Below are 13,353 nucleotides of genomic sequence, written 5' to 3'. Positions count from 1 at the left end.
CTTTTTTTCAAAAAAAATAATGAATCATAGGTAATCATAATTTTTTTAATTGAAAACTGTTTTTAATAATCGTTACAATGTGATAATAATTAAAATAGTTTTCCAAAATAATCATACCATAACACAACAAATAATTTACATATTATCCGAATATCATAAAAACTAAGTAAAATAATTTATTAGGTATATATATTTTTGAAAATAAAAACTTTTAACCAAACACTCCAGATCGTATTTAAATTTTAATTAAACTTTTTAATCCAAACCTCAAATAATTATAATATTCTGATGAAAAAAAAATATTTACGTTTTATCGTTGTCGTTTTAAACCCAATATTATCGATTCTTATTATATTCTACAACCACTTCTCACTATGCTGATATTGCTTTTCGGGGCGGTACAATGATTATAAATTAAACATACAAAATATTATAATATACACGTCTGCGACACAGCGAGGTTTAGGTTTTGCGTGTACGTATAATATTATACAATGTTCAATCGGGCAAATAATTAACACCACCGTGTATAATAATATCTTTATGAAACATTTAGCTTTTACGATGAAAATGTCCCCGCAAACAGCATACAGTAAAATATATAACGTTGTACATAATAATAATAATATTATTATTATTATTATTATCATTATCTCTGCCGTGCCTCATAATATTCGTTGTACAGATGACAACCCATTAGCTAATTACATTCTGACGTGTCTCGACGAATACTTCGTAATAATATAATGTATGCCGGGAAAAAAAATAATGTATTAACATAAAAGAAAGGTTTATCAAATGAATATAAATCGAGATTTTTATTATTATTTTCATTTCGTTCACATTCGCGGTGTATAACTATATACACATATGCCACTGATCGAATATATATATATAATGGAAACACTAATAATAGAATTGCCATCAGCAATTGACTGTTTTTATTTTCATTTCAAACGCCCCCTCCCCCGCCCGTCTGTCATTCGTAGTTCACTCACTCACCCGATCATACCTGCGTTTGCTTGGCTGTCGCAGCGACGAAGCCCTCGTTACACTAAAACTCCCGGACCAGAACCTATTGATTTAGTTAATTCAATTACCGTCATCGTTGTCCGATGCAGTGTAGTTATGCGAGAAAAATATATTTTTCATTTAATCCTTTCATGTCATCGTTTCACTTCTCAATGCTTATTTATATATAAGTATAAACATCATAAACGTCATTTGTCCTTAAATATTAGAAATTTACTTTAATCATGAGAAATTTCGATTCAGATAGAATTATTTATATTTCGTGTCGTATATACATACACATATTATATAAAATATAAATTTTCTAAACATAAAAGAGCAATTTTTTTTTAATTCACTCGTTTGATTTGAATTAAACATTGTCTAATATATCGTAATAATCGAGTTGAAATCGGTTATATTTTTCAATATTGCTCGATGCATTTCAATTATTATTAATATTTGTTGTGAAAAGATCGAACGTTATTAAAAATGTATATTTTTTCCGCAAATCTGAGTTTTTATAATATAAATAAGTTAAAAATAAAAACCAATTATTAATTTCCCATTTCAGGACTACAATATGTATATAAATACATTTATAAATAAATATGTTTTTTTTTTTATCGAGCGAATTTCTTTTTTTTCTACGCCACTATATTATGTGTATACAGTTTCAGTATTGTGCGTTGCACACACGGCGGCGGACAATGACGCCACTGAGGCATATTTAGATCCCCCTACGTCGCCGCCCTTTTCCAAAAACCGTTTTTCCGTAATTAACCGAAATTACATGCATATGTCGATGATGTTTTCTCCCATCCGTCCCCTTGCGGTCGATGGCTTGTACGTGGTTATCGTACAATGGGAACGCGCAGACAATAAAACTATATTATATTTATATATGGGTAATACGCATACGTTGTACGTGCTCGCGTTTTTCCCTAGATTACGAGTACCACGGCGGCGAACGTGTGTGCTCATCGATTCAAAAAATATTAACATTAAAAATATATAACGTAAAATCGAATTCATATGTATACATATATTATTGTTACACCGCGTTGTTGTAGCAGCAGCACGGTACTTTCCCGACTCCCACTACCCCACAAATTCTTGTGTTGTAGACGTGAAAAATAAGAAACGCGGAACACACTGCATCGAAAATTAATAAAAAAAAAAAAAACCTTTACCTGGAATATGGTATTATATGTATATATATATATATATATATATATGACGTCTTGAATAAAACTTACGTAATCTTCAAAATAGGATTTCTATATACACGTTTTAGAGTATCGAACCCACATGTTTTGACCCCGATACGGTACGCATATATAGTATATACATTATAATAATAATGTTATTAAATCTGTTTTTTTTAAATTAGTTCCCACTTGATCATTGAAATCGATAAGATGTTTTTATTAAGATATTAAATATACTTTTTATTAGGTACGAAATTGTGTCGACTCCCGTGAACACGTTTAAACATTACCGCGTGCATACAATATAATATAGTATTAAGCGCTCCTAGATTTTATTTTAGATTACGTTTTTCTTCGCCTCCCCCCCCTACCGGAAAATGCACGTCAATAATTCAAAACGGTTTTTTAAATTAATAAGTTTGGGCACTATATACATATTATATTATAATAATCAAATATTATAATTATCAAAGTTTAAGCACGACGTAAAATGATGGCAACCCCTTTATGCATATCTGATTTCGAAACTTAAGAACACACACTATTCATATACCATATAAATAATATAAAATATCGGCCGTGTCTTGGCGGAGTATTCTTATTTTCTTCTCGACTATAATATTATATATACTAAACGCGCATATTTTCTCTCAATAAATTAAATGTTTTACAGTAATTTATTCGTTTAATACGGTCGGGATTTTCCGAACCGCAAAATACATATTTAAATATATACTAAGGTTATAATAAATTGTATTGTATTATTATTTGCCTTTCTATTATGGTTTTGTTCTAAATATTTTTGATTATATTATCGGTTAAAAATCCTCCCTCGAGTGCATCACTAATAATACATCAAACACTAAAGAACAACAATCGTGTGTTGTGGCTGTGTTTAATATTTTTTTTTTTTTTTTTTTTTTAATATTCTAAGGCTCACGCCCATGAACAATGCGCACAAATACTGTTTATCATAATATAGAATTAAACTTGATGCTGCTGCTTTTCAGCCGATCGCGTTGGCGCGATTTAATAACTTGTTTTACACGCATTTTCTCGACGGAGGTATACAATTTAATCACCTCTAAGGATACTGCCGCCGTACCACCTATATTATATATGTTTCACAATGCCGAAAAAAAAAATAATAATAATAATAATAACATTCGGAGCGAAGAGATGATGATGCGGTGGTGGTGGTAGTGGTTGCGGCTACCGTAATATACAGTATACGGGACCGAGGCCGTGGGTAACTTACCTATATATAGCGACTAACGTTTTTATCCCCTGCGTGACCTCCATTTTAGAGAAAAAATAATATCATACAAGTCGGCTTATTATATTATTAAACGTATAATGAAAAGTTAAATTTTATGTATATTAAAATAATAATATAACATCAACGTTTAGTAGTCCGCCGCCGGGTCGCAGCTTTCGGCCCCCCTCCCCAAAAAAAAGTAGCTGCAGCACTATAGGTATAGCTGCGTTGTTTCTACGGCGGTGTTGTCTGACTTGACGCAAAGGGTAGTATAGTGTGGTTATACATTGTTTTATTATTATTGTTATGATATTCCTAGACACCTACCCACCGCGCCCGCTCGGAGCTAACCTCGCGATTACGTAATGAATTTTTTTTTTTTAGCTCATTGTCTACAAAATCGCTGTTGTTATAATTACACCATTGTGTGAACGCTGTAAACACGGTATAAAATTAAAACTGTATATTAATTAAACGCAACGTGCATCGTATACAGTGTAAGTTTGTGCGTGTGTGTAGGCGTGTATAGATGTCATGTGTATTATATTATTATTATTATATATAGTATTAGTTTGTATAGACGACAAAACGGTGGTTGTGCATAGAGGATACGCGCCCGAGACTGGCGACAGAGAAAAAAAAAGATAATGATAATAACACGGGCGTCAAATTATATCAACTAGGTACCTACAGGAATGAAAAACTTCTGTTTCATTAGTTTAAAAGCTTTTGAAGAACAGCACTGCACTGTATATATATGTATTATATATATATATATACGTACGTATACTTAGTTATATAGATATATATCATCATCGTAGACGTCCGGTTTTTATCGGGCTATTGAATACACTTATATTTTGATAACGCTTTTCTATGATATGTGTATACACTGCTGCAGTGTACGGGACGCCGCCCGTATTTCTGCAAGCTCTTATACGCACACTATATTCATATATTTGTGTGTGTGTCAGTGTATACGTATATGTGTACTATTTTAACTCGCTCACTCTTATATTTCTGTTTTTTTTTTCTTCTAGCGGGCCTATCTGCTTTTGGTGAAGGTGCAAGTAAGTTAGATTTGATTTTTAACCAACCTTGTTGTTTATTATTCAATATAATATATATTATCTACGCCTTTTTTAACAGCAAAATTAATTTTCTCGTCTTATATAGCTACGCTATACATATATATATATAATATATATACGTATATAAATAACGCATAACACTATTATTCTGTTTACTACTAACATTAATCGATTTTTAAAAATTAACTGCGAATATTTATAAGTTTTTATATAAAACAAACTAAAATTAATAAAAATTATATTCCCTTTTTCCGAATGACATCAAACTTGGTTTAACAATGCTTAAATAATAATTCAATTTCCTTTGAAATTTCTAGAATTGATTAATTTCCTTTTGCGACGAATACACAATTCGTGAGTGGATAAAAGTTTTGTTCTCGTTTCCAAAAATGATATGCGTAACCGTAATTTATTCTGATTATGTGCATATATATGAATATCATTTTTCGAATTAAAACTTAAATTAAATATATATAATAGGTGCCTGTATAAAATAATAAACATCCAATTGGTCACATTTTTAAAGTTATTTTTTTCACTTACTGATCCTTCTATTATTTATTTTATACAAAAATGCGTTGCGTGAATAAATAAAAAAATATTTTTTTTTTAATTTAATGGTATATTTTTAATATAAAATAATTTACTTTTAATATATTTTAATATTTGTTTTTTTTTTTTTAATGCCTAAAATATACACCATTGTAATTTGTCCAGAATCTAAAATAAAATTTAATATAAAAATAATAAATTATTAATTAAAATAGTTTTGATTAAAAACATATTATAATTGTTATACTTTGACGCATGATGTGGTAAAAACATACCTCTATTTCATTGCAAAGCGTTTTAGATACAAATTTTTAATAAAATACCATCAAATGTGTTTAAAAATGTAATCTTACTACAGATGATCTATTTATTATTAACGTTATTAATTTAGGTATTTTTCTGTTCCCTGTATATTATAATACATAAAAAAAAATAATAATAATATAACTATTATTTTTAATCACGTTTAGTATTTTTGAATTTAATCCCAACATAATATTTTATAATTAAAAAAAATTAACATGTGTAACATCAAATCACCTGCCCTTTTTACACATATTATTAAATTATATGCAATTTGCATATTATATACCTATTCTTGCTTAGTATATCTTAACATAATATATATATTTTTTTTTTATTATTAAATCTAATTCTAATTATTACAGAATTATTTTTTAGAACTGTATTACTATTAATATTTTACTAAAAAATGTTTTCAGACCCATTCTACTTAAAATTTTAATTATAATTGGAGCAAAATTTCATTTAATTTTATTAATTTATTAGTAATTACTAATTAGCAATACAAACTCCGAAAAACTACTTGGTAATTAAAACTTTAAAAACTTTATATTTCCAATGTGTATCTAAATTGAAATAAACGTTTTTACTAATTTTTCGTTTAAACGGTAACTATCACACTTTGAAATCGTTTTAATCTAAACTTTTTCTTTGTAGTGGAAAAAGCAATTTAATTTAGTTCGGAAAATGGTCATTATATACCTCAAATACTTACAACTCACTATTTGATCCAATCGAGAAAATTAATTGTATGGATTACATATTTTTTTTTGAAGGAGATGATGTTTGTATGATAATGGTTTAATGGTTATAGTTTTTTATATTTCGACGTCACACATGTTGATGTTGTATATAATATATATATATAATTGCTTTTTTTATAAATATGTTTACTATCCAGACAATATAGTATTGAATAATAAACAATGTAATAATTATAATATTAATTGTTTTTTAACTCGCGTTATTATTTATTACTACATATACCTATTACATTATTTACTACATATTATAGATTACAGGAAATATACATTATACATGGTGTGTCACAGTTAGAACTTTTTATTGTAGATCATTGCAATTTATGTTAGATAAGATTATGTACTCAATTGCCCGTTTTTCTAAAGAATTCTTTAATTTATAAAATATAAAATATTAGAATTTTCACCACGGCCCAATTGAAAATAAACGAACAGTAATGGAAAAATCATTTTCTTATGCGAGCTTTATAATGTTTTTACAATACACCAAAGCCTTTTATCGCACTATCCCGCAAGAGGTACGAAACTTCAACTAAAATTATACATAGCGTGTAACAAAGAACTGACAAATGTTATTAACTAACTATGTAATAACTTTTATTCAGATCAATATTTTGTGATTTTTTTTTTTTAGGTATATATTATATTTAAGTAACTATTATACGATTATTAATATTATATTATTATGTTAAAATACTTTTTTTTTAAAAGTTTTAATTTGAAAAAGTATTACTTAATCTATCGATTTTATTTGAAAATATATTATCTAATAGAAGATCCTAAGAAAAGTTCAAACACCTGTGTGGCACACCATAATATAATGTAATATTACGTTTTAGACATGATGGATATTTTATTTAATTTTAGAGCCAGGATCCGCTCCACGGAATATTCAAGTACGTTTGCTCAGCTCGAGTACGATGGTCATCCAATGGGAAGAACCTGAGACGCCGAACGGTCAAGTGATTGTGAGTACAATAATTACAGTATCTTAATTATAAATGCTGAGCTTAATAAAATATATAGTATGTTGTACGGAAGTCGGATAGACAGTAAGACTATGACTCGTTTCTGTAAATAAGATTACTCGTTTTCGCGCTCAGAATTTGAGTACCAGCTAATAATTTATTACACTTAATAGAATACCAACTTAAACGGCCATTTTCCTCTATTATTAAAATGAGAAATTATCATCATCTTAACAATTTAATAATAAATTTGAATATCTATCATTTCTATACATTCTGGCCAAGAATATTTTTCTGTATAATTTATTTATATAAACAAATTATCAACTATGAAATAAATTAAAAATTGTATTTTGATAAAATATAAAAAATTGTTAATTTTTTTTTTAATTATTCAATATTAATATACTTATATAAGTAATAAGTATATACATTATAACATTAAATAATAAATTTCATAAATTATATAAATCAACCAAAAAAATATGATACTTAAATTGTAATTTCATAAAAATTAATTAATACCAATAATTTTTTTTAATATTTATTTTTTTTTATAACAAAAAATATTTAGCTGTTGTCTAATATCACCTATTAATTTTGACAAATACTTGGCTGTGTAATCTATACAAATATGACACACCTATAAAATAATTTTTTTTGTAATAAATATGTTAATGTTTTTTGTTTTTTATAACTTTCATGTGAATAAGTTGATAAATGATCTATTATGAACGTATTTCAATGTGTTTATGTCTTGATTAATTTTAATTTAAGTTGTTCGATTATCGTATTTTCGTGTCACTCTCAATGTACCTACTACTTAACATTTAAAGCTATCGGTTTATATTGTTATAAACATTTATTATTTTAATATTTAATGAAAAATAAACATAGTTTCAGTAAAAAAAAAAAAAAAAAAATAGGTAGTGAAAAATGAAAAGAATCTATATTTTTTATTTAATCTATATTAGACATCATTGGACTTACACATATTAAGGGTTTACAAAATTTAAAATTTATTAAACCCGAAGACAATGTTTTTACACCGTATTTCAAATATATTTATAACTTAAATATCAATATGTATATTTTAAGTTTACAATTTATTCACATGTAGAATAATAAACAAATTTGAAAAGAGCCGTTTTATGTGAAATTTTTGAGGGAAAAGCCACATTAATAATGACATTATCTAATTTGGATTTTTAAATTTTGTTCTATTTTTAAACTAAGTTAGTTAGTTTAAAGGTTATTAAACATATCGCAACACTATTTTATCAATATAAAATATAAGCTATTTTTTTTATTAATGATTTACTAAAAATATCAAACTTGTACAAATGAGTTTTCTTCAAACAGAAACGCGTACGATACAATTTTAAGTTTTGTATAATATTGTATTACATTATCCTCAATTTGTCCTTAGCGCTATAAAGTGTACTACACTGTGAACCCGGACCAGCAGTTATCATCGTGGAATACTATGGTAGTTGACAACAATCAATTAACTACCATCAACGAATTGACACCTTTATCCGTATATACCATTCGAGTGCAAGCTTTCACAAGCGTTGGACCCGGACCTCTTTCTTCGCCAGTTCAGGTCAAAATGCAACAAGGAGGTAAATATAACCGTCACCATATTAAAGTGTTACGCGTCACTGTAGGTTTTTGCATGGTATATATCTGCAAATAACACATCTTGACGTTCCCATCATCTAGCCGTAGGATTTTTGACGCAATTATAAGAGAGGCTTCACTAGAAGGATTTGTATGACACAAAGGAGAAACTCAATTAAATTTTTAAAATTTTTAATAAGGTTTCGGCACCTACCGTCTAGGACAATTTTTGTTACAAGAAATACGTTGGCGTTGATTGGCTATTACTTATATAGATGTGATATATATACTATGAAAATAAAACTGAACAAAATGTAGTAAGCCAATTAATATATTATTTTAACGATAAATTTCTATTGTTTAAAAATCAAAAAAATTTAAAAAAAATTAAATATCTTAAAATATTGACGTGAAATGTTCATTGATATGAGATGTCAAAATTATTCAATGAATAATTTATCGTAGAATGATTTTCATGTTCATAAAATTATCTCATACACTACAGCAATGAAGCTAAATTGCCTATTTAAGGTGCCGTGTTATAATTTTTTTATTATGAAATTCAGTAGGTATTAACGAAATATCTGTTGATATAATGTATGTAAAATAAATATTAAATATGTATATTAAAATCGTACATTGAGTATATGTACCTAAGTTGGTTTTTATAGAATAATTAACATTTTTTATAAAGACATTTAAAAAAAAAAAATTTATGTGTACAATCTGCCTACTGTTTTTATACAATTAAATAATACATATAATACAACTTAACAATATATTGGTGAGTTATCTAAAAATTTTTCTGCGTCTAACGTTTTAGGTATATTTGCATCTATGGTAATATATCTTATTATTATGAGTTCGATCAGTTGTTTTTAGTACAACTTCTATTTTTGCACTACATATTTTTTCGTTTTATTTTTAATTGTCATCGTGTTTCTCGAAATCTTGTTATTTCGAGTTCTCACCACTTCTGTCAGTATTTTTGTTTGCAGTCATTAATATAAAAATACGATTTTAGTGCCCAGTCAACCAAGAGACTTGCGAGTGAATGAAATCGGTGAAACGTCTATTGGACTCCAATGGGCCAAACCCAATCAAGTGGGCGAACAAATTCTCAGCTATGAACTGTACTGGAACGATACATATGCCCAGGTTGATATAACAAATTACATATATACTTACTTTAGTTACGACATTTTAATGAACTTTCTTTTTACAACACAATTGATGATTTAACCTTTATTGTTTCCTACATCTCATAATCATAATTTGTAAACGTATTTCAACAACATACATCTATTTAAGTGTACCGTTTACCATTTTGAATGTTAGAAACGATAGCCGATCGTTTACAAAAATGCAATAATCGCGTAAGGTAAATAATATTCACAAATAGTGAAACCTAGACATAATGTAAATACGTACAAAACGGTTTCGGTGCGGGACAACATTATATAAACATTATAACTCATCCTTATACTATTGCTGCAGGAAAAGCATCATCGGCGCATCCCAGTATCGGAGAATTACTCGTTGACCGGACTGTATCCGAACACACTTTACTTCGTGTGGCTGGCGGCAAAATCGCAACGCGGCGAAGGAGCACCGACGCCGCCGATCCAGGTCCGGACTAAACAATACGGTAAGTGAGCGGCGTGTCGCCGACGCAAACATGCGTCAGAGACTTCTACTCGGTCGACTATTATACGCGTATATCGTGCGGAAAGCATTCCAGGTAGGAGGAGACGCGACCGGCATCATAATAATAATAATAATATATAATATAGAGTGCACACCACGACGCACCGGAAGAAAGCGACACATGCACGAGTGTTGTTTACCGATCGCGCCGAGCTGCTCCCCGACTGTACACATATTATAGCGGGCGTGTGTGAATATTATGAGAACGATATGAAACTACGCATATATAGTCGATGAACAGTATAAAAAAATTATATGCGGGAGGTAATTTTTTTTTTTTTTTTTTGAACGAGACACACTCATAACCGACTTCTTGATCAAACCGTGCAATACTAAGAACAAATGTGACGTATTCATACTCGTATAATGAGCGACGAGTGGGGGAGCCTTGGTATCGTTTTTGTGAATTCGTGATTTACTGAGGCAATGTGAATACAAATTTATTTAATTAAATTTCCGTTGAACGGCATAGATACTCGAGGGTTTCTCTATAAGACTATGTGATGAAGCAAATTTAAACTCTACAAATTCGTTTGAATAATGATAACTATATTTTACTACCATTCCATTGTACCTTCGTGATTAAAATTTGAAAATCGTCGATTCATACACGGTATAGTAATATAATTTAGAGTATATCTAAATCTGAGACGTTTTACAGGGTGTGCCTGTCCTATGCATATGATTGGAACACACGTATTTTAACGTGATTTCAACAAAAGTTGTCGTATCTACCCTGTGTATAAAATAAATAAATATTTTATTAGGTATACGATAATAATGTGTGTCTTAAAAAAAAAAAAAAACTACCTCGCATAATATAATATATATTATATATTATATTTTATATCTCTTGTATCAACATTTATATACATAACGTATATTATATTAGATCCGTTTACGCAAAGCGTGTTTGTATATTATAATAATAATAATATAATATAATGTCTGCTGTTTGTGTGTACACAAGAATCGGACGCAGCTCGGTGTTTTAATGACGTTAGAATATGCACTAGCACACATACTTCGATATTATATATATATATTATAGATTTGTTATTCACGTTTGTTTTTATATATATATATATATATATATATCGCAATATTACTTTTGTTTGAATCGGATCGTAGTATCTACCTACCATCCCGTACGGGGTTTATCCGCGCGCGCCATCCAAAAAAAAAAAAAATAATAATAAATAAATAAAATAAAAATACAACCGATCGTGTACTCAACGACGACGATGGGATTTATATCGATGATGTTTGTCGTCTTTTATTATTATTTTGTTTTGTTTCTACACTACCTACGAATATAATACGACGGTCTCGCGGTGGTAATATTATTTTTCGTTTTCGTCGTCGTTATTATTATTATTATTATTATTATTTGTATTTTTTTTCTTTTGATTTTTGTTTTTTTTATTTCTTCACCACGACTTTTTGTGTGTTTTTCCCCCGAACCCGCGGTGTACTGCTTCTGCTGCGCACCGTAACAGTGCCCGATGCACCGCCGCAGAACGTAACCGCCGAGGCCGTTAGCCCCACGTCGATCCTGGTCCAGTGGCAGCCTCCGATGTCCGACCGGAGCAACGGCCAGATAATCTACTACAAGGTGATGGCTGCGGAGAGCGGTATGTCCGACTCGGAGGCCGAACCGTACCGTGTGGAAAACATCACTACGTACACGCTGGAAGGCCTGAGACGGTGGACCGAGTACAAGATTTGGGTGCTGGCGGGCACGTCCGTCGGCGACGGTCCGTCTTCTTTCCCGATAACGGTTCGCACCCGCGAAGACGGTAAGCATATTCTCACCAAACACGCAACAGTCGCTATAATATTATAACCTCAATTTTATCACACAAACACTCACACACACATACATACACAAATAATACGATTATAATCGTGCCACACACACACACACACACACACTAATACAAGTTAACGAGGCCAAATTATAAATTTATGATTTATGACTTAATAAAATATTATATTAAGGATATTATTCCTGCTCAGGGGGACCAATATATCACATATAATATTATATATTATTTTTCCCTGTGCAATAATATTACCTAATAAAATATTATTTTATGATACGTATTTTGATTCGCCTTCGCCATGCGTTTAGGTTTTAGGTGTAGGAAGGTCGTGCTACTTCTTCACCGCCGCTATATTCTATCGCTATATTAGCCTGCAGTGCCGTGTATTTTTCTTACCAGCAGAAAAATAAAATGAAAATGAGAAATAACAATCACGTATTGTTTCTAATTTATTTATCCGCAATCGTTATAGTTAAAAAATGAAACAACTTATATGTAAAATACATGTTATCGTTGTTTTATGTGACCAATTTAACGATAATGATTTATTTTTTATATAAAATTACCTTAATAATATTATACATACAGATGAAAAGAATAATGTAATTTCCTCCGAAAATCAGACCTACAGGAGTCTGCTGGAGGAGACTCGAGTTCTTAAAAATAAATTGTATTCAAATAAAATATCATATTTGTTCTCTATACTATCAATCAAAAATAAAAAATTATTTAAAAAAAAAAAATAAAAGACTAAGATTTTCTTTTCTTTTCTTATTTTTATTTTACAAACAATGTTTTAAATTAAATAAATAGAATTTGAAAATATTTTGTTTTAATAATACGAAAATAATAATTTAATGTTTCCGCCCGAAGCAACTTCTAACCTTTACCTCCCACCAACTTAACATGGCACTGCTATTACTTGCTCATATCATATTATAGCGATTACTGTTAATTTTGCGTTATATTTTAATATGTATCTGCCGATGTATTATTGTATATGAAAATCATGGTGGTGACGGCCGCGGATATGGATATGGAT

The 13,353-nt window shown here is 29.4% G+C and overlaps 1 protein-coding gene across 6 annotated transcripts in view; it reads left to right on the top strand.

Moving 5' to 3' along the window:
- LOC114122327 (tyrosine-protein phosphatase Lar) overlaps positions 1-13,353 on the top strand; it is a 150,974-nt gene that overhangs the window by 121,668 nt on the left and 15,953 nt on the right. For 3 of the 6 annotated variants that reach the window (XM_050204839.1, XM_050204837.1, XM_050204842.1), the window contains 6 exons: positions 4,521-4,550; positions 7,055-7,155; positions 8,585-8,780; positions 9,803-9,936; positions 10,276-10,426; positions 11,985-12,284. In XM_050204839.1, coding sequence (XP_050060796.1) covers positions 4,521-4,550; positions 7,055-7,155; positions 8,585-8,780; positions 9,803-9,936; positions 10,276-10,426; positions 11,985-12,284 — 912 coding nt within the window. The remainder of the gene's footprint in view (positions 1-4,520; positions 4,551-7,054; positions 7,156-8,584; positions 8,781-9,802; positions 9,937-10,275; positions 10,427-11,984; positions 12,285-13,353) is intronic. The other 3 variants (XM_050204838.1, XM_050204840.1, XM_050204841.1) reach the window with 3 other exon arrangements.

The sequence above is a fragment of the Aphis gossypii genome, chromosome 3, assembly GCF_020184175.1.
Source record: "Aphis gossypii isolate Hap1 chromosome 3, ASM2018417v2, whole genome shotgun sequence".
NCBI lineage: Eukaryota > Metazoa > Arthropoda > Insecta > Hemiptera > Aphididae > Aphis > Aphis gossypii.
This window is presented reverse-complemented; position numbering and strand designations above follow the sequence as displayed.